The 23,352-nt window shown below is 38.6% G+C and overlaps 1 protein-coding gene across 3 annotated transcripts in view; it reads left to right on the top strand.

Annotated features, from left to right (window-relative positions):
• The window catches only part of PUS10 (pseudouridylate synthase 10), a 55,169-nt gene that overhangs the window by 18,903 nt on the left and 12,914 nt on the right, over positions 1-23,352 (top strand). For all 3 annotated transcript variants that reach the window (XM_014447020.2, XM_006083303.3, XM_023746568.1), the window contains 7 exons: positions 7,986-8,020; positions 11,459-11,570; positions 13,686-13,747; positions 14,230-14,275; positions 16,444-16,508; positions 17,826-17,911; positions 19,283-19,408. In XM_014447020.2, coding sequence (XP_014302506.1) covers positions 7,986-8,020; positions 11,459-11,570; positions 13,686-13,747; positions 14,230-14,275; positions 16,444-16,508; positions 17,826-17,911; positions 19,283-19,408 — 532 coding nt within the window. The remainder of the gene's footprint in view (positions 1-7,985; positions 8,021-11,458; positions 11,571-13,685; positions 13,748-14,229; positions 14,276-16,443; positions 16,509-17,825; positions 17,912-19,282; positions 19,409-23,352) is intronic.

Genomic DNA, 23,352 nt, shown 5'->3' on the forward strand with positions numbered 1-23,352 from the left:
TCTTCCTTCATTGTTCCGAATTACTTGCTGCTAAATAGGAAGAAAACTTGAACTCAGTTCTTTCCGTCTTGAAATCTCCTGTTTTCTGTAGGATATTTTATGACCTCCTTGCCATCCTGGTTCTGACTACTTGTGCAAGTCCCTGGAAAGAAAAGGTGGCAGGCACACTAAACCTTAACAGATCCGAGGAGTTTATTCTTTACTTGGAAAGATTTTGTTAGAAGTTCTCAGTGCATGGCTTTGATATATTTGGAAAGACTCAAATATAAGTAGCTTGACATATAACCTGTTTCTCAAATTATAATAGGATTCATTAATTTGGAGAAAATGTTTTCTTTAAAAAGCAAGATCATGATATATGGGGTGTGTGTGTGTGTAACATTTTTTAGTTTACAAAGCAATCTATTCTCACAGCACCTCTAAAGTTAGCTATTGTATTTATGGGGAATGATGTCTGATATTCTTTATTTAAGGAAGTTTGTTTTTATTCTAAGTTGAGTAAGTTTTAAAATGAGAAGTGGAGGAAAATAGGTAGTAACCTGAGATTTTATATGGAATGACCATATGTAAGTATCTGAAAGTTTTCCCTCAGAAACCACCCAGTTTATCCGAAGAAGAATCTCTTGACCAGAGAGGCATAAACTTGGCTGCCTGAGACCAGAGCAGAGTAAGGAAGGCGGTTGCAGGTCTCTATTCAGACTGCAAACCCTCACTGAATCCTCCTGTTTTCCTTGCAGGCCTTCACTCCAGCCATCCTCTTGCCCGAGGCTCCTGAGTGCAGACACTACTAGTTCAGTTTCCCAGAGTATAAATCATCTGCTCCTGCTTGGTATCGGGGAGGTGACCCGGGTCAGTCCATTCCTTCCACTAGCCTTCAACCACTCCCTTTGGTTGGCCCATGTCTCACCCTCTGTTGTCTTCTGCCTCCAGTCCTCAGCTTTGCTGGGTTTGGAGGGCAAGTACCTTCCGTTGCTGACACTTAGGGACCAGCTGCTTTCCAGACCCGCATCCGTCTTTGCGTACTGAGAGAAGGGGTGATGAATTATTTTCTTGTTTTATTGTTAGAGTTTCTATTTTCTGTTTCTCATTCTCCACCTTATTTTGAGATGATTTTCCAGAGGAGAGGTGGGCAGAAATGTCTTTTTTCACCATCTTGAAGCTAGAAGTCTTATGATTTTATAATAACAAATTCCTTTAGTCTATTAAAAAAGTAATAGCTAAAAATTAATTTTTTAAAATTCACTAAATCTATAATTTTATTAACCAATGTCACCCCAATAAATTCTATTAAAATTCAATAAATAAATTCTTATCCCAAGGAATATATTCAATGTAAATCAAGTTCAACACACAGAATGCCTCCAGTCTTGTAATTTTCCTGTGACAACTTGGAATAATTTTTAAATATTTCTCTTTATGGAGTTCTTGAGTTATTTATTGAACAGGCCTTTTTCAACAATTAATAGATTCTCAGCAATGAACAATAAGTTTGTCTCCTTGGTATTTCAAAACTTAAAATTTACTTTTAAGAGCTGTTTTTCTTGGTAGTAATTTTGAAGTGAACTTGTATTTACGGCTATTGAAATTGAGTCAGTTAATACATTGAAGTCTCTTGAATCTATAAGTTCACTTTACTGCTATTTCACTGAAGATGCTAGTTCTTGAAGATCAAATTCGAGGAGGAAATACATTTGTATCCTCTCAGCCACACCCAGTGGCTAGCAGTCTTGGTTGAGATGTCTTTGCTTCACTGATATTATTAACTCTAGAGTTACATGAAATTCAGTTGCCAAGTTATTCCTCTTTAGCATGGGACACTAACTGTCTTTATGTCTATCCCAGACAGAGCCTTTCGTTCATTGTAGCTGTTCTGTTTGTTTTTTTCCTGATTCCCCCTCTCCCCCACCTCCACTCCAACCCCACCTTCCCATCTCCATAGAATTTCCCCATGATTATTTCCAATCACGTCCTTCAGAGCCAGGCAAACCTCAGCACCTAGAGTATTTAGTATTTAGGGGAGCGCACCAGAAATTCTTCTTAAAATTCACAACCTGGAAATAGTAATTCTCCTGGAACTGGGTCAGTGGGGCTGCACAACCTAATATGAACCTGCAGAGTTGTCCTATCTTTGCTGATTTGTCCTTGCTTCTCCCCTCTCAACTGTCATTAGCGTTCAACCTTTTAATGCTATCTAGAGGATTTTATTGCCAACAGTAGTAGGAGAAGCTGGAGTGAGAAAGTCTTATGTCTCACTGCATTTTCTTTTTTTCCCTCAATTCTGTGGGAAAAGATAATAGATTTGTAGAAGTTTTTGTACATAGCTGACATAAGTTTTATAAGCAACACCCAGACTCAGACTGCTGGTCATTATAACACGGTCTGATATCGGAGACTGGGGGAAAGAAGAGTGGGGTTCAGGCAGGGAGATGCTGGAGATGAGGACTCTGGGGTGAGAGATGCAGGGGAAGAGTCTACCTCAGCTTAGTGGTAGAGTCCAGCAGAGTAATAGGAGTGTATTCTGCTTTCCTTTTTTTTTCTTAAAAAAATTTTTTTTATTGATTTCAGAGAGGAAGGGAAAGGGAGAGAGAGACACACATTAATGATGAGAGAGAATCATTGATTGGCTGCCTCCTGCATGCTCCACACTGGGGATCCAGCCTGCAACCGGGCATGTGTCCAGACCAAGAATCGAACTGTGACCTCCTGGTTCATAGGTCGATGCTCAACCACTGAGCCATGCCGGCTGGACCTCCCTTCCTTTCGTACCTTCCTCTTTCTGCCACCGCACTTGACATCAAACCTGACACACGGAGAGGAGTGGGTCCTTTGTGAGGCAGGTGTTCAAGGTTGTAGCAGATTGGAGAGTGGGGAGGAGAAGGAGGTAGAAGAAGGGGAGAAGGAGGAGAAGGAAATCTTAGGCAGTTGTGCTGGATGAGAAAAGGGAAGAAGAGTATCTATTGTTACGAACCTCAGTATTCAGTCTAGTTCCCAACCAGCTATTTGCATGCAAGAAAAATAAATGTGTATATGTATGCATGTGTGTGTATTGGAAGAAGAAGAGGGATTAGGAATACTACCTCTAGCTGCCCAAACAACTATTGTCATTTCCCTGTTGGCACAAGTCTATATTTGTATTGTCTTTGTTATTATAAAGAGTCCAAGAGATGTGTCAGATTAAAAAGACTTTAGAATTGCTTTAAAAATATGTTTTTATTGACTTTAGCGAGAAGGGAAGGGAGAGGGATAGAGAGATAGAAACATCAATCAGCTGCCTCCTGCACGCCCCCTACTGGGGATTGAGCCCACAACCTGGGCATGTGCCCTGACTGGGAATCGGTGACCTCTTGGTTCATGGATTGACCCTCAATCACTAAGCCACCCTGGCTGGGGCAAAAGACTAGAGTTTTAAGGGCATTAATGATAATTCGAAAGACCTACATCACTGCTAGTCACCAAGTTTTCTTGGTTTGTGTCTTCATATCTAAGCTGCCTACTCTTCTCTATCCCCACCAGCATTGCCATAATATACTATTTCTTGCTTGAATTACTGCTTTAATTTACTACATGTCTTCATTTCCCTTAGTTCCCATCTTCCTCTTCTAATTGACACTGCAACCAGAGAGAGCATTCCTGAAGACAAATATGGTCATGCCTTTCCATTGCTTAAAATCCTGCCATGGCACCATATTGCTTTAAGTGTAAAATCTAACCCCTTAGCATAGGTACAGTTGTTCTGTACCTTTGCACTCCCCAGCCACATGTCCTTAGCTCTTTAGGGACTTATAGTTCCCAGAACTTTCCTGAAGCTGTCTGGTTTTTGCATCATAGAGTTTCTATATTTGGAACATACTTCCCCCATTCTTGCCCCAGTTAATTCTTAGTAATTGATCCTTCAAAGCTCAGATTAGGTGTCACTTCTCCTACAAGACTGAGCTGAGGGTGCCTTACATGTTCCCTCTAAATATGTCCCTGACATAGTCACCACTATTCTGTATTTTTATTTTTATCAATATTATTATTAAATTTTAAAATATTTTTTTTCATTTTAATATATTTTATTGATTTTTTACAGAGAGGAAGGGAGAGAGATAGAGAGTCAGAAACATCGATGAGAGAGAAACATCGATCAGCTGCCTCCTGCACATCTCCCACTGGGGATGTGCCCGCAACCCAGGTACATGCCCTTGACCGGAATCGAACCTGGGACCTTTCAGTTCGCAGGCCGACGCTCTATCCACTGAGCCAAACCGGTCTCGGCTATTATTAAATTTTATTTTACTCCCCTTTATTCTCTCCTACATCATGAGTTCCCTATGGGCAGAGATTGGTCTTTCATCTCTGTATTCTCAGCAAAGATCTCATCACATAAGTGGTGCCCAAAAAATAATGAAGTGTAGAGCCTTTTCATGCTATAATTGAGAAACCAACATGTAGAGAGATAAGCCACCTTGCAAGTGATCACACAATATTTAGAGGCAGGACCAACCTTTTAGGGGTTGTTTCCCTTGGGAATTGTAGACTCAGGTTCTATAAGGGCGAGATAGGCAACAGATCTGAGAAAAGTGGACTGTCTTTTTCAGCAATCATTCTGTCATTTTTCTGGAACATATGCCTTTTTTTTACACTACCTTTTCTATGATAAAGAAATATTTTGGTATAAGAAATATTTTACTTTTCTCTTAAATTATCACATAAGAAAGACAGTGTGAAGATGGTGGTTATATTGTGACTTGATGAGTTACAGGTCAATGCTGGTTCTTTGTGCCTCTATGGGATTTTGTAGGTACATAAATGTGGCATTTCTCATGTTATTTAGTCCTTGGATTCATGCCCTTGTTGGGTACTGAAAACCTGCTAACCTTTCTAGTTTAATTTCTTGTTGTTGAACTCCCTACTCGCATTTATGCACATATATACATGCTCTACACTCCAACTTTACTAAATTATAGTTCCCCAACATGTCATTTTTAATGCCTGTTTCTCTCTGTCCTTTCTTCCTGCCACCTCTGCTTGAATCAGCCTCAATCCCTGGCCCTACATCATCCACTCTCCTCATTAGGTACTGGATGAACCACTTCCTCAGAACTCTAAAGTTCAAAAGGCATAGACTTTCCCGTGTGTGTGTGTGTGTGTGTGTGTGTGTGTGTGTGTCCAGAGTACACAGCACTTTAGCAAGGATGCTATTCAACTGCCCCATTTAGAACTTGCTTGGAATCTATATATATAAAAGCCTAAGCGAACGGTCGACCAGCCAACCGGTTGCTATGACGCACACTGACCAACAGGGGGCAGATACTCAACATAGGAGCTGCCCCCTGGTGGTCAGTGCACTCCCACAGCCAACCTCCCATGGCCGGCTAGCCCCAATCGGCCCCAATAGGGCCGGCTGGTCAACCTCCCACAGTCTCTCCCCCTGGCTGGCCAACCTCCCACGGCCCCTCCCCCCCAGCCAACCTCCCATGGCCCCTCCCCCCTGGCCAACCTCCCGCAGATCGCTGGCCAGGCCGAGGGATCCCACCCATGCATGAATTCGTGCACCAAGCCTCAGTTCTTTAATAAAGTTAAAGCAGAGTCCAGGATTAAATTGTGTGGTTTTTGAGTTTTTAGGAGGTGATATACTGCCTTTGTTATCAAATTTGATTAAACTTGATAACTTTAATGCCATTTGACTCTTTTGGGGAGGAAGAATTGAATTGCTTGCTCTAGAGAATGAATTTTTCCCATTGACTAAGGAATCGAAGATTTATAAATTTAAAATTATCTTGGTGACCTAAAAGAGAGAAATGTACTTCTTTTTCCCCAGCAGAAGCAGGTTCAGGGCATTGTTAACACTTGGTAAAAAAATGCGTAATTGAGCACCTGGAACAATTGTTTGGGATTCAGTTTTCCAGCCCCTGCTGTGTGATGAGTTCTGTGGGACTTGCTGGCATGCTTGAGCAGGGAGCCTAGAGGATTAGGAAGGGGAAACCCTTTAGCAGATCTCAGGTACTGAAGAGATTTGATTTAATTTTACATGTTACACATGGTAATCTGGTTTCCCTTGGCAACCTCCAGTTCTGCCCTACTTTATAATCAGAGGATGACAGGAAACATTGTAGGCTTGATGGCATCACCTGGAAGTGACTGTTGAGAACAGATTTTGCCTCAAAAGAGGAGAGAAGAAGGTTACTGAGAAAGAACTAATGAGTCTGAGCCCCCTTAAGGAGGGGGCAGGTAAGATAGTTCCCTAAAGCTCAGATACCGAAGAGATTCCATTGATGAGGGAGATTTCAGGACTACCTGCAGTAGAGCAGTTTGGGATCTGAGGGTCTCTGACCGCTAGTGATGTGTATACTATCCCATGCCCATACACTTTCAAAGAGGTCCCGAGTAAATGGAAGGAGAGAGGGAGGGAGTCTGTAGTACTACACATGGTATTAGGTTGAGCTAACAAGGTAAAGAAACTATCGGATCAGAAGGCACTGATGAGACAGTTAGGCATTGGGAACAGTTCTCGTTCTCACCTAGCTAGTGATTATTCTGTTTAGTTCATGTCCAAAGGAAGTAATGCACCTGTTTCCAAATGATTGTAAGTCTTTAGAAGTATCTAGTGCCTTACTGAAGTTTAAAAGGACAGGATTCTACATATGAGCCACAGTGAGTGAGTGAGTGAGTGTGTGTGTGTGTGTGTGTGTGTGTGTAGGTGGATAGATAAGATAGATTGATAGATCTATAGATATAACTAGGTTTTGAAGTGGATGTGAGTGATAATGATAATGACTGGCCAGTGATAGAGACTGCATATGGCATTTTATCGTCTTACGTGTGCATCTTCACAAAATGCTGATACTGAGGCAGCACGTGTCATTACCTTTTTTTAAGGTGAAAGCTATGGTAGTCTAATGGCAAACAGAGAAATCTTACTGTCACACACTTACCGTGTAAAGCAGCGGTTCTCAACCTGTGGGTCGCGACCCCTTTGGGGGTTGAACAACCCTTTCACAGGGGTCGCCTAAGACCATCGGAAAACACATATATAATTACATTTTGTTTTTGTGATTAATCACTATGCTTTAATTATGTTCAATTTGTAACAATGAAATTGGGGGTCACCACAACATGAGGAACTGTATTAAAGGGTCACGGCATTAGGAAGGTTGAGAACCACTCGTGTAAAGCATTTTACAATTGGGGAAAAAGGAGACATATGTAAAACTTTAGACAATAAAAAAAAGCATTTTACATGAATTTCCTTGAATCCTCATGATCATGATTGTGAATGTGATTTTAGCAATTTTTTTAGTTTTCTATTAATCTTCCCCAGAGCATTCTCCCTAACATCTTATTATGAGAATGTTCAAAACATATAATAAAGTGGAAAGAATGGACACCCATATACCCACCTGGATTCTACAGTTGTTATGGTTTTTCTATATTTGCTTTTTTGTATATCTAGCCATCAATTTATCTACCATTCACATTAGTTTTTCTTGTATTCCAGTGAGTTACAGACATGAGGACCTTTGACTCCTCAACACATACATGTGTATATCATTAATTAGGCATAATTAAAACTGTGTTAGCCCTATTAGAAAACAAAAACAAAACAGAGCCTTCAATTCTGTGCTTTGGGGACATAGTATGTACTCAGTCACTTTGGGCCTTTCCCTATGCAATAGTAAGATATTTTAAGAAAAAAATGTAAGCTACCCATGTCAAAAAACACTTGTACCTCATTAATAAGAAATAGAAATCTGTATGAGGGTGGGGGATACCCCTGTTGAATTCCTAGGCCACAGCCAGCAATGTTGCAAAGTGGCTTCTTGATCTCATTTCTGATTTTATATGAGGTTGAGGTCACTGGCACATTTCTGAACACTATTTTCTCTCCCAAAAAGGGGAGTTTGATTAGCAAATTAGTTAAGCGCTTTTGTAATGATATTGGAACTGAATTTCAATAAACATTTTTTCCCTTTTCTTTCTGGGTGTGACTAAATTGCCTACAGCATGCTGCATGGTTGCTGGTAAAACAGGAAATGGGGTAAGTAATTTAGGTAGGGAATTTTTACCACCATTTAAATATAAGCTACCTAATTCTTTAAAGGACTTTTACTACCACTATCTCTTTTTTTTAGAGTGAGTTCACTGGCTACTAGAGAATTTGGCACAAAGAAAATTTTCATTGTATAAATTTAGGTGTCAACCTTGTTTAATTGGTTTATTTGCATAACATTAGCAGATTTTTTTGTAGTTTTAACATGAATATAAATACATACTTTATATTCATTGGCCACTTATATAATGTAGTTTGGCAAATTATTTTAAGAGAATAAATTTTATACTGATTTTAGAAACTAATTTATGAAACTAATTATGCTATAAAAGATACAAAGTAAAATCCTAGTTAAGGCAGAACAATAGTGAGTTTATACATAGATGAGACATAGAAAACAGGTCCACAGTCCTTCATCGGAAACCCTTCAAGGCCAAATGTGTTGTGGAATTTAGAAACTTTTAGATTTTGAAAATGTAATATGGTGTAAAATACCATATATAAACATACCTTCCCTTCTAGGGTCTGGGTTGCTACTGTATAATCCAATGGTTCTCAACCTGTGGGTCGTGACCCCTTTGGTGGTCAAACGACCCTTTCACAGGGGTCGCCTAAGACCATCCTGCATATCAGATATTTACATTACGATTCATAACAGTTGCAACATTACAGTTATGAAGTAGCAACGAAAATAATTTGATGGTTGGGTCACAACATGAGGAACTGTATTTAAAGGGCCAGAAGGTTGAGAACCACTGGTATAATCAAACATTAATACTTCTACAGTGAAACATATGAATAGTCACACTAAGTTTCATAAATAAAGTCTCTAAACAGTTTCACATGTTCAATTCACTGAGCTAAGAAAAAAAAATCTTTCATTTTCCAGAGCTTTTCGGATTTTAACACTGAAATTTTTAGACTAATATAAAAAAGGCCATGTGACTGCTAGAGGTTTTCTGTGTACTCTGGAGAGAAAAATTCAGAGAGAAGTACAGATTTCTGTATTAAAATCTTGAATTTGGTTAAGTAATTTATTTAAGAAGTAGTTGGTTTTTAAAAATATTTCACATCTACATTTTTCAGGGGGCAATAACCACGTATTTATCAAAGGTTTTGGAGTTCGGTTAGGTTATGTTAGATTAGTCTCAAATGCTTGTGATTCTGGCATAATAAAATTTGATACTGTATTTGAGAAAGTGTTTAGTGTAGTCAGAGCATGCTATTTTCTGAATTTTCCAGAGTCCATCCACATTGCTTGTGAGTTGCTGTTATTTCTTATTGAAGGATTTTAAACTAAGTTTATGAGTTCTTCTGAAAGATTCCGTTCAATGTAGGGTTTCTGAGACAGGAAAAATATAGAAAGAGCACTAATTCTTTTTTTTTTTTTTTTTTTTTTTTTTTAGAAAGAGCACTAGTTTTTATTCTTAGTGTCCCTAAGTCTTTTTATGTTCAAAAGATTGTGAAAGAATTGCCATTGTAGAATTGACTCAAGGAATTTAGAAAAAATTGTGTCGGATTCTTTGATCTAGTTGGTTGTCATGTTATATCTATAGCAAAAGTGATTACAATTGACATCCTCATCAGTAGTTACCTGATAGAGGAGGGAAATGTGGTTACTAAGTACTAAATTGGGACTGAATTTGGTATTATACTAATTCCTCTAAAGGACTTTCAAGCATATGCTAGGGGCCTCTGTAAAAACATTTACCTACATCATATTAGAAAAGTCATTAGCCACATTCAACTTGCAGGATTGAAAATCTGGCATTTTAAATATTTGCATAAGGGTAAGGTTTCCAACTCTTTCCCCTAGCTCTTTGATCTGGAAGAAAAACATGCATATAGTTGAAGTTTTTTAACTTGACTGAGAAGCTCTAAATATACTTCAAAGACTATGAGGGATTTAAAATACCAGTTTTCTTAACTACACATTGAGTAATGTTTTTAGGATTGACTTTTGCCGCAACCCATTGTACTTTAGAGTATAAGCAATTTTTAAATAGTTTTCCATTCTTATGTTCTCTGTTTCAACTTTTTATCCTTTAAAAATGCATTCTTATTTATTATTCACCTTTCAATTGTGATGCTTTTTTAATGGAAATATCATTAAACTATTAGTTTTTAAAAAGACCTAATTTTTTTGTTATTTAGAAAATTAGAAACAGTTTACGAAGCTCAAATACTTAGTGCTTGAATAAGTTTTTGAGTGTATATTTATTTTTTAACAATTGATTAAATTTAGCCATTAGCTAAATTACAGTCTTATTTTCTACCTTCGCTTAGTAGTGTCTTTTGGTCTTAAAGAATTAAATTATAATAAACACTGACTATAAGTAGTCATTTCTATCAGTGAAAATTAATTTTTGTCAATTAAAAAATTTTAAATTGATTTTTAGAGAGAGAAACATCAATTTGTTGTTCCACTTATGCATTTATTGGTTGATTCTTATATATGCCCTCACTGGCGATCGAACCCACAACCTTGGTGTATTGGGATGACACCAACTGAGCTACTTGGCCAGGGTATATCAGTGAAAATTAGACATTTAAAAAATGAGTCACAAGTTGGTCCTTAATATCTCCTTCGTTAAAAGTAGCCCTGTGAATAGCCATAAGACTGATTTGAAGTTTTAATTATATGACTGATGTGGGCCTGTTACTTTATTAGTGATACTGCCGTGTTCTCAGCAGACACTGCAGTGTTCTCAGCAGAGTAGAGCAGTTTTAATAATATCATACCATGTTTTTCTTTCCTCTTACCTCAGTTCCTTTCTCTCACAATTCTAGTTTACAAACCAAAGGCTAGAAACCATAATTGGGACTTCCCCAAACCTGTTTATTGGCTCATAGTAGATTTTGGGGGAATGTCAGATTTTTATTCAGACATTTATCTGATATTAAGATGATGAGTATTTCAGAACATTGATACTTTAGGATTTAATATTTCTTCTTCAGCAGTAAAGAAAAAAGTACAGCTTTTACATATACTTCCCAAAAGTAAGCCCTATTATCAGGAATCGTATTGATGCAAACAGTTTAGTCTGGATGAGATTATTGTAATGTGCAGTTTTGTAGTTTCTGAACAATAAACAATCTTCTCTATCCCATCTTTCTGTCTTCTGATGTATAAATTCTGGAATCTGACAATTCTAGCTCATTAGTACACCGTTGTCTCTGAAACATTATACACTGTCTTTATGCCATTAAAAAAAAAGCAGCTTCTTGATTTTACTGGAATATAAGGCCCATGAGCTCATGAATTTTTGTCTGCTTTGTTCTCTGTTTTTTTATCTAATGTGTAAAATAGTGCCTGGGACATAGGAGGCACTTAATAAATATTTTTAAAATAATTGCATAAACTCTTGCCTTTAGTAGAAAAAGTGAAGTTTTTCATGTCAGTGAATTAATTTTTATGTTATTCAGAAAGCAGAGTCTGTCACTGGGAAGAAATGACATAGTTCAGCTAAAAGAAGCCTACAAATGGATAACTCACCCCCTGTTTTCAGAGGAACTGGGTGTTCCCATTGATGGAAAGGTATTGGATCATCAGCATTGTTAATTATGTTCTCTGATTTCACCAATTTTACTTCATTTTATGGTACAGTTTTGGTTAGCCAAGAGAATATTCTCTTTAAATAATCCAATGAAGGATTTTTAAGCCTTTAAAATGATAATTTTTAACAGTCTTAAATTGAGGTTAAAGGTTTTTTTTTTCTTTCTTTTTTTAAAGACTTCTTTGTGATCCAAGACACTTATGAGTGTAACAGGTGCAGTGCATCCTAATTGACCTTAAGAGGTTAGAAATGAATCTAAGCCTTTAATATATTTATATTTTAATTGTAGGGATGAATTTACTGACACAAAGCAATACATAAATAACTGAGCAAGTATTGCATCCACTCTAGACTATTTAAATTTTGTTATCTGTGGCTAATCTTGTTTTCAAATATGCAGACAGAATCCTCTCAACTACAGTGAGCCTGGGCTCAGTCTGTTGCCTTGTTGCTATTTTAAACCCCTCTGTTGGATCTTATGCAGAGACTGCCTTGGAAAACCGAACACTTAACCATCTCCCTATTCCAGAGCCGACCTGGCCTCAGTCTCTAGAATGGATTGAATTTTGGGGAAGAGCTAAACGAGTTTCAAGATGTGGAAACAGGACATATTCCCAGCTCATTTAAATTAAATTGTAAGAGTATGGCCTCATTGCTTGGTCATTTTTGCTTGAAAGAAATTCCCTGAATATCAGACACACGCTCATGCAAGTAAAATCATAAAACCATTTTTCAAAGCTAAATATTTTTTTAAAATTTACTATTCTGAATTGTATAGCTCTGTTTCTCTCAGTTAGTGAGAATAAACTCTGACTGCCCTTTAAACTGAATACTGAGAGAATAGAAAATAAAACCCACAGATAGCATGAAGAGGAAATGAGGTAATGAAAGTACTTTGGAAATTAAAGAAGTCATTGACAAAAAATATTTTTTACCTCAGGTTTTATTTTTGAAGCACAAATGATTTCTTATATGTTGACTCAGAACCAAAAATAGAAAACAAAAGATATAAAAATGTTCTAATAGATTCAGAAGGACTGAAGTTTTTTTGAGTAAAAAAAAAAATGTGTTGTAATCTTATTTTTATTTGGTAGATTAGAATAGAGAGGAAAAAACCAACTATTGTGATTCTAGAATAGTTAATTGGCTTGCCGACAGTCCTATGCAATCTGTAATGTAGTCCTCAATAAAAAAGGTAAGATTGTTGCATGGTATGACATTCATATATTTTTCTCAATGTGGAATGTTATATATTCTCCATGGTCAATGTACACAGAGTATGAAATTGTGCTTTCTTGTGTGTACAAGGATGTTTATTTTTAGCATTTTTTTAATACTAGAAAAACTTACTACAACTAAAATATCCAACAGCCCCTAGAGTTGAAAAGATGTCCATGACGTAATATTCATGAAGCAGTTATACAAATGTATGTTTACTGTCCCAAGAAGTATATACTGTACATCTATGTCTATATTCATAAGAAGGGTTTGAAGGAAACACTCCAAACTATTCCTGGTTCTATCCCCTCAGTGGAGTGGGATTGAAAACCTGCCCTGTATTTGATCATTTTACAATTTGTATGTATTGCTTTTGTAATAAGAAAAAATTAAGATCTCTCTTTTAAAACTCAAACTTATTAAGAAGTTTGAACAGCTTTAAAAAGCCTCCTACAGAGTTTTTAAGTATGTAAATAAAGTGCTTTTTGCTTTGCTAATAATTCTAATCCTTGTATTGCCTGGAATAATTCTTCATTTCTTTCAGTTCTCTCTTCCCAATTCCCTGAATTCTCATTCATCTTCACACCTAATGTATATTCATGTACAAAAGTCAGAAACATTTATTTTAAAATTTCTTTCAAACTTGTTTTTTGGTAGGATCACTAGTGGTTGAACTTTAGGAGTTAAAAAAAGAAAAAAGACAATTTCCTCTACAACTGCTCTGTGTACAAGCCGATTTGAAAATAGTAGTATTTCCCGTTTTCCTTGTCACTCTTTTTCTGAGCCAACCTGTGAGAGTTCATTTCTATTTCCATTCATAAGTTGTTAGATGTTGGTTTCCTTTTGCTCATTTTTAAACTGTCTTTTATAATTTTTAGAGCTTGTTTGAAGTGAGTGTGGTCTTTGCTCACCCAGAAACAGTGGAGGATTGCCACTTCCTGTAAGTTGCCCCGTAAACAACAATGTCAATGGTATAACATTGTTAATGCTTTTTGGTTTTCATGAAAATAGTATTGCTCCTCTTTCTAATGAGTATATCAGAACTTGTCATGTCTTAGTAGGTTTAAAATGTGCTCTCTCTAATGTAAAGTCTAGCCAGGGGTGGGGAACCTTTTTTTTCTGCCAAGGGCCATTTGGATATTTATAACATCATTTGCGGGCTATACAAAATTATCAACTTAAAAATTAGCCTGCTGTATTTGGTCAGACATTTAACTAACTCACCCCTAATGCCTTGGCAGGGCCAGGCCAAATGATTTCACAGGCCACAGGCTGGACATTCCCCACCCCTGGGACCAATGCAGCTCGTATAGGGATTTATTTTGTCTGCTCCTGATATCCTGAGTTTAGCAGCCATGTTGAATAAAATACGTTTGAATTATAAACTCATTAACCTTTTATAATAACTTGAATTTTACGTAGACGTGCAATATGCCCGGATTGCTTCAAGCCAGCCAAAAACAAACAGGTAAGGGTGCCTGGTTCTTATTCTTTAGTGAGTTTTGTCTGAGCTGATTATTCAAATTAAAAAAAAAAAAAAGGTATGCAATAGTAATGTGGCAATCTATTTTACTAAGAATCAAGTCTTTAAATCTTTCCATTTGCTATGTTTATTTATTTATTTTTTCGGCTCTCAACACCTTTGCCTCTGTCTAGAAAGTCATAACCGCACTCACGGTTGTGTCATCATCTGGGTTGTTACCCTCTTGTTGAATTTAGAACCCGGGTTTCAATGATGTTTCTGTTAACCATTTGGGAAAATTTGAACTTACAGATTTTAATTCCCAAAATGATAACATCTGGGAAAGTCTGTGGTAAATTGAACAGCATTCCAAACTTTTGTCTAAGATCTATTTTCTAGCAATTGGTGTTTCAAAAATATAATCCAAAGTAAATTATTTTATTGTACGGAATTAATAAAGACTATTTCAAGCTACATTTGCAAAAAGGGCATATTATTCAAACTCCCCTGTCTGATGTGAGCTGGTCTTCATGTTAATGAGCAAATTAGTTGGCATTTGCTTTTAGTTTCTATTATACCAGGATAGAATGGCATGGCATGGTATTGGCAAACTTTCATGTCCCATACTTAGCTGGTTTTGTGCAAGCATTCCTGAATGGCTGACATTCTGGTTGTTAAAAAGAATGTAAGTTTATTGTCAAAAATACTTCATTTGATCTTCCTTTTGCTTTGACTGATTGCTTTGACTGATTGCTGAGCCTTTTAGAACTTGTTGGTGGGGCGCGGGAGGGAGCGGGGTGTAACATTTGCTGAATGCTCTGTGCAAAAATGACTAGAAATGTAGACCAAGCCTAAAGTAGCACTTCCCGACCTTTCTCACGTCACGGTGCACCCAGAGCACTGCCATGTTTGTTCAGCACCCTGAGGTTAACAGATGAAGTTGCTCTAAGTTGGAAGCAGTAAGCCTGGTGCTGTCCACTGTCCCAGGCCCTGCTCAGCGCCTGTGAACTATAGGGATTGGAATATTGGCACAACTGCAGCTCACTGCTTTGACATATCAGTTGGGAAATTCTGTCCTAATGACCTATAGCCATATTTATATTGAAGAGCTAGGTTTATTTTGTGTTACCTTTGAGGAAATATACAAGTACCAGCATCAAATAATAGGATAAGGGAATTCTTGTCAAAGCATCATAGACACCACACCATTTGGCCAGTAGGTGCTGTATAGTTTTAACTGTAGTTTTCCTGCCTTGTGGCTGGTAGTAAATTGAGTGACCTTAAGAGATTCAGGCCTAACATTTCCAATCTGAACAAACAGGCACTTAATTTTCAGTTCTAACCCTGTGGCACCTTGGGGTTCCCCAGAATGTGATTTAGAAAATCATGGCCTTGATGATAAACTGTTGAGATGTCTACATTGCGCCCCTTTTCAGTCAAGTGTCATTTCTCATAACAGACAAAATAATTGTGTATATATGTGACTTATCATATATATATATATATATATATATATATATATATATATATATATATGTAGTTAGTTCTAGTATGTCTACCATGTGATTTGGCTTTTCTTATTTTAAAAACCCTTAAGTGGGACATTTGTTGTAGATGCCCTTCTATTCAGTATCATGGATTTGTTTTACTTTGTGGCTGCTGAGTGACAATGAGTTGCTAGATGCCAGAGCAGGCTGCTTGGCTCTGTTTTACCCCTTAGCCTGGCAGCCAACTCCTAAATTATGTCCTGTAGCCTCTGCAGGGATATAGGGAAGAAAAGGTAGATGAATCGACCTAAATTCCTTTTGAGGCCCGGGAGAAGATATTCCAAGCACACTTCCTGCAGTGTCATCATTTTTGTATTTGAAGAATGCCACGCTTTGAGGGGAGTGGGACAGTGCAGTGAAGAAGACGTGTTCCGCTAGGTCTCCTGGGTATTGTAGACATAGACTAGCTAGGCTGAAGGAGAAGGGTTGTAGGAGTATAGTGATTGCAGAACTGACCATATGAACACTTGTACATTTTACTTATTTTCTTAAAGCTATTAAGTATTTCTCCCTTTTAAGTATGTTTTTAAAATGGTACAATTTCTCCAACCATGTTCTGTGTTTCACCTCTGACGTTTTCTCATCTAGCTGATAAAATGTCTTTTCTTTTCATTTTACCCTATATAGTCAGTATTCACTAGAATGGCGGTTATGAAAGCTTTGAATAAGATAAACGAAGAGGATTTCCGCAAGTAAGTAGAAACATGGAAACGAGGAAGCATCATGGAACTTTAGAAGAAAGGGATTGGTAGCGAGAGTTTGGGTTATTTGTCTTTAAGACAAGACTGGAGGTATTTCAGCGAGCAGGATTGTGCCTTAGTCATCATTCTATCCCCAATCCCTGGCTCAGTACTTGGCATGCATTGGTGTTCAATACATGTTTGTCAAATAAATTTGAATTTAAGAGTCAAGTCCAACTTCTTCATCTTATAGAAGAGGATATAGCAATTCATAGAGGGAATCGACTTGCTTATTATTTCAACTGGGTGACAGAGTAGGAATTTAGAGCCAGGTTTCCTGACTCCCCAGTCCACGTCCTGCATTTTGTAGTATTATCTACCTCCAGAAAAGGGAGAAAATATGCTGAAATGCAATAAGCCTTATGTTTCAATTCTCAGTGTGTTTGTTTTATTTAATAATATGTTATAGTTTATCCTTCTAGGAGATCCTTGAATAAATTTCAAACAATGAAGTTATGAGGAAGGTTTCCTATATTTTACTGACTAAAAATGAGTCTCACAATGGAAATATTTTTATTAAGTTTTCTAAAGTAAGGACAGTTACTCTCTATAAGCAATAATTCTTGAGTTCCTAAGTGATTTCTTTGTTGAGACATCTTGGGAAACTGTATGACATTTTCAAGACAAACATTTTGTGTTAAGTCCACATCTAGTCACTTACAGGGATACTCCAGTTCATGGCTTTGGAGGTTCCCAGGTGGTGGGCAGAGATTAAAGCCATATGCTGCTCTTCCCTGTCTGTTCTCCGGTGAAGTTTCTTGCTAAAAGGGCAGGAAAAAGAGTGGACATTCCACTTTTTCCGACTCTTTGGTCTGATTCCAAAGGTCTCCGTTGGAATGAGAAGGAAAAAAAAAAGTACCCTCCCCACAGGTGTGACCAATCTCATTGCACACCGACTTGACCCAAATGCTTGAGGATTTTTGTAAGCCAGCAATAAGTGTTCAGAGGTAGCAAAATGGCTAAAGAATCTGGAGAGGCTTCTACTTCATATATACGGAATTTTCTCCCAAATTTCAAGGCCATTGGAATTATCATCTGGGAGCATGGGGCCTCCTGGGCGTGAAAGGCAGCAGTAAATCAGAGCCTGACCTCCTCGGTGACCCTCTCCTGGAGGCTAAAAGATCCGTATGGATCCTAAACTGAAAGTCAGGGAGAAGCCGAGTCCTTGAGAGACTCAGGCCCTGTGCGTCTGGAACAACGATGACTCATTGTCGTGGTTCATTATCACGTCCGGAATATCGTAGCTATAAAATTTATTTTGTTTTGCAGGCAGTTTCCTTGTCCTCCAAACTCACCAAAGGCTGTATGCTCTGTCCTTGAAATGGAATGTGCTCATGGTGCTGTCTTCGTGGCTGGTAATATTTTTTTTGTCTAGAATACACTTACACTGTCAACCTACTCACCTTTCTGAAAAACTCAACTGACTCCTCCTCTCTTTCCTCCTTCTTGTTATTAGATTCTGATTGGTTAACTCTTTGAGAACTAGAACTGATAGCCAAGCTTATTTTAGGTTGTATAGGTATTCTTAAGGTCACTCGGGAGATTTGTTATTTAGAATGCCATGCCAAAAGGAAATGACACTTCCCAGGTTGTAATAGTTTTCATCAGAGATGGCCGAGTGGAAATATGAGTAGATGGCGAGACCCAAAACTGGCCAGGAGAAACACAGCCGTGGAGAGGATTTTTTTTTTTATAACATGAACACAAACTTGCAAAAATAATTTTATTATCTGCAAAATGACTAAACACGTGGCTTCTGCCTGAAAAGAAATTGTTGCGTTGACTTTCCCAAGGGTAATCTAGCAGACAGTTTTTGTTTTGAAAGCTACAGCTGTTTTGTAGTAATAGCTGAAATGAAATTGATATTTAGTTTTGACTATTGAATGAAATGAGGTAATGAAAGCTCCCTTCCTTAGGGGAGCTTTATTCATAAACCAATGAGTCATATTCTGTTAGGGTGTTTTTTTTTTTCAAGTATAAAAACTTCAAAATTTCCTGTATTTGAATTCTTTGGAATATATTATCACCAATGACTATTACATTGAAAGTGTTATTAATCATCTGTAAAAGCAATAGTTGTTCTCTTTAAAAAAAAAAATCCTTGGTGAGTTCTGTAATAATAGAACCTGTTTTGTCAACCAGTCAGATTAATAAATTTATTGAGCATTCCTTTAGAACTCATTTAATGATTCATATTATGTTGTTAGCTATCTCTTCTATTGTTACCTTAAATATTATCACTTAATTGTCTGCCTGTCTATATGTTGGCTCCCCAAATTAGATTGTAAGTTAATTGAAGGCTAAGCCTTGTTTTATTTATTTATTTATTTATTTATTTATTTATTTATTTTTATTATTATTTGCTAAGCCTTGTTTTATATCATAGGGCAGTGATGGCGAACCTATGACACGCGTGTCAGAGATGACACGCGGACTCATTTTTTTGGTTGATTTTTCTTTGTTAAATGGCATTTAAATATATAAAATAAATATCAAAAATATAAGTCTTTGTTTTACTATGGTTGCAAATATCAAAAAATTTCTATATGTGACACGGCACCAGAGTTAAGTTAGGGTTTTTCAAAATGCTGACACGCCGAGCTCAAAAGGTTCGCCATCACTGTCATAGGGTATTGGTATGCAATACATAGCTGTTGCTTTTTTGTTCTAATTCCGTTGTGTTAATCACATCATTCCATCAAGCCTACCTTATATTTCTCTGGCAGGGAGATATAATAAATACTCCAGGAATCTGCCACAAACTCCTTGGATAATTGATGGAGAAAGGAAGCTGGAATCTTCAGTGGAAGAATTAATTTCAGATCATCTTTTGACAGTATTCAAAGCAGAGAGTAAGTGTTACATTACTCACATTTTAAATACATTGTCATTCATGAACAGACTTTTTGGAGGTGGCAGGAAAGATTTCTGCATTTTTAAAATCACCACCAAGTCTGGGCCCCTGGCCTGGCAGCTTCCCATAAACAGGCACAGCCATGGCTGAGCTCCCCTGTCCGGGGCTGGATTTGGGCCAAGGTGCCAAGGATTTCTTTCCCTTTTCAAAATGACTGCTCTTTCCTGGGAAAATTCAAAACAATCGAAACTACTTTAAATGAATGCACTGACGCGCTGGCCTTGGGACACCTCAGCTTTGACCTCTTTGGTGGCATTTGAGGAAATTAAAATACAGCTCGCACAGTCAGTGCTTGACACATGCCTGGCTTCTGTCATAGTCACTAAAATGTCCTGGGAAAAAGCTGAAGCCCAGAGAAAAGAAACCAACCGCTACCATTTTACAAAGACTTAATGGGAGTCATGTTGCGTTTTAACTCCATAGGCATTAATGAGCCCAGGTTTGGGGGATGAGTCAGATCCGGGCAGGTTTAGTTGTCTTTGTCTTGATAGGCCTGTTAGGTCAAAGGCAGCATAAAGCCTCATGATTTCACCGAGGAGTAGACTAGCGCAAAGGGGCTGAGGTTTCAACCACAGGAAATCATGTCCGTCAGGAAAAACTGTAGGCAGGACGTCAGTCACTCTTGAAGTGGGTTTCCTGAAATAATTAGAACACCTTTTTTGAGGAATCAACTCAACGTCCATCCTTCTCTCTGAAACACCTTCAAACAAGCTTGCTGTAGGAATGGCAAGCAGTGGCTGAGATGACATATGGCTGTCCCTTCCCGCTCTCTGCTTGTAAAGAGAAGCACTTCAAACCCCACCCCGCTTATAATTTGTTGCCTATTATATAGAGCAGCCCTCTTTGTAAGGGCCTTTTAAGAATTGTTTAACTGAGTGAAGAAGAAAGTAAGCTAGCAAACTAGTATTTTCCAGAATCCTAGCAGTAACAACTCTGGGTTACTGCCATGAGCTTTAATCTACTGAATCTACTATTCCCACACTAGCTGTCTTATAAAACTTCTCCAAGTCGTGGAGAAGTGAAAATACAGCTTTGGCACAAGAAGTCTCTTTCAAACTTTTTTGTGGCCACCTCACTCCTTTTCTGTAAGATTCAAGAAACTTTCAATTCTGATTATGTGGGTCCCCAGGAAGCCCCCGCCGTGACCAGGGCTGCCGGGGGCTCTGACACAGCGGTGTGTTTCACCCTTGCAGTCTTTCATGAAGGCACTCCATTGTCATTTTCCATTTGAGGGGGAAAATCTGTCCCCAAGCTGGAAATAAGTAAAACTGTGTGTGTAACGTATATGGTCGTGTGTGCTGAGGAGGTGTATTGAGAGCCACTTATGAAAAAGCGTATTTCTGGAGGCCTCTGTGCTCATGGGCTTCTTGTCATGATAAGACCTTGTTGTTTGAAAGGCCTGAGTAATAGCATCCATTTTTCTAAACCCCTGCTTCTCAGATAAATTACTTGTTATTTCTGGGGTTCACCTCTGACACCTCAGGGAAGATGGTTCTGACTGTGAGACCTCCACGTTTTACAGCTCGATGAAAATAAGCCGGTGTTGCACGAAGCAGCCTAGCTACTTCAGAAAGGTTCCTTCCCCTAAGTGGGAGATACAAACTTGTCTCTCAGTCACTTCATGTTATGCACTTGCGAATTCCCTAGGTGATGAGTAATAAACTTGAACACTCTCAAAATCAAAGAAAAATTTTCCCCTAACACACTTACTCCATCGCTCAGTGAGTAAGTGTTTGTCATGGTGGCTCCCTGCTGAAAACTGGTCAATGACTGAGCTACAGGGTCAAGTCCCCACCACTTCACTTGACATCCTAACGTTATCAGCTGGTCTCTGCCCCGTTGTCTGTTCCTGGGTCTGAGGCCACTGCAGACCAGCTGAACCACATACATCGTTCCTGATCCTTCTTACCCTTGGCTTCCTATTTGTTTTTGAAACATCCGTTTCTTTGAGCAGAAGACTCAAAGCACTTACAGGGTTTAGAAAATGCAACTAAGTTTTAAACAATGTGTTTCCCAGAATGGCAGTGGCTCCTTTCCCCTTTTTTATCGGCTATTATTCATAATTGCCTATGAATCAAGTTTTGAAGTTTGCCCCCAAAAGTGTTTTTCCATGTGGGATCCAAATTTGTAACATTTTCCTAAAATATACAGTAAATACCCCTTCTCCCTCTGTCTGGAAGGATTATGATGTTTCTCTGGACTTCTCCAGAGCCTCGCTTTCTGCCCCTCTTTCTTGTTGATGTGCTGGAATTTGTGAGACGTTAGATGGACCGATTTATGAGTTTGAGATTTCTGGTCTGATTTAGTAGTCACTGTTGCGGGTGTGGCTCAGTCACTGTGGATTCCTGCTTCCCTGACATTACGGCTAGTTTGGAGATGGAGGTGAACAGGTATAAGACAAATCATAGCCATAAGGAGTCGGTATTTTTCAGCTTCCCAGATGCCATTTGAACTCTCCATTTAGCTCTCCATCCCCAGTTAGTGCTACTCCTGAGTGTGTTGACTAACTGAAAGCTACTGATGTTGCTGCGTGTGTATTAACAGCTTGACAGTGGAGTGGAAGCATGGAATGGATGGTTCTTTGGGACTTACTGGTCCATGGAATCCCACTCCCTGCCTGACCCAGATTCTCTACTGGCCAGTCCTCTGGAATAATGCAGCACAGCCTACCCAGACTGATGAGCCTCACTCATGAGCCTCACTCACAGCTTGAATTCTAGACCTGCCTTGGATAGCCAGTCCTTGATTGCTTCTCTCTGTGAGAGCCACAGCTTTGGGCCCTGAGCAAAGAGAGGAGCCCCCTCTGCCATGGCAGTACCTGACACCCTACAGCTCGGAGCCCATGTTTCCAGCAGGGGTTGGCCCTGGCTTGCTAACGTGATTTCTTAAAGATGAAGGAAGGGTGAAATCCTGCTTTCTTCACAGCTGACCATACTGGAAAGGAGGGCTAATCTTGAGTGTAGTTTTCATAGGACTTTAAAGCTTTTAGCCTTCCCTTTTTAAAAATCTACATGAGAACTTTGCATTTAGAATCTTCCTTGGGAAGATTTAACAATGGCTGTTAAAATGGAATTCACCCTCCTCCCACCTTCCCATCTGCTCATCCCATAGTCTCGTTCTCCCTTATCTCGTGCTTTCCAGAGTGGCTGGCCTACCGAGGAATAAATAAAAATCTCATCGCTCTCGCTGCACTGTGCTCTCAGTGCAGGAACGCTCCCGCACTTCTCCGGCCCCAGCCCTCCGCTATTTGATGGTCCATATCCCTGCATAGACAGGAAGCTCTGGGAGGACAAGAGCTATGTCCGCCTTGTGTGCCTTTGTCTTCCATCCTCTCGCGCAGTGCCTTGCACACACATCCTGTACATACTTGTTCCCGAATGAAAGAATCAGGGTGTGAGCTCTATGTTCAGAGACCTTAAACTCTACCACTCTGATGATTGACCAGGCTTTCAAAAACATTCCAGCCTTTCCCAGTCCTTGGTCCAAGACTGGTCTTGCTTTCCGTGGGCACAAGTCTGAGCATTTTTGGCTGTCTTCATGGTGGTGCAGTATGGACAATGCTTAAGAAACTCTGGAGCCTACTACCTGGTTCAAATCTTGACCATACCACTTATCCGTGATGTGATCTTAGATAAGTTACTTATCCTCTGTCTGTCTCACCTGCCTTATAAATAAGATGGAGATAATGTCAGTGTCTATCTCATAATGTTAACCTATCTCATAGTGTTAACACATATGAAACGTTTAGAATAATGCCTCTCATGTTAATGTGGGCTGTGGTGATGATGATGAAATCATTAGTCAGTTCTATTTCTAAAAAAGCTGTCATGTGACACTTCTCCCCTCACTTTTTTTTAAAACCACTTCCCATTTCAATATTTG

Source organism: Myotis lucifugus, unplaced genomic scaffold (genome assembly GCF_000147115.1).
Source record: "Myotis lucifugus unplaced genomic scaffold, Myoluc2.0 scaffold_6, whole genome shotgun sequence".
Taxonomy (NCBI): domain Eukaryota; kingdom Metazoa; phylum Chordata; class Mammalia; order Chiroptera; family Vespertilionidae; genus Myotis; species Myotis lucifugus.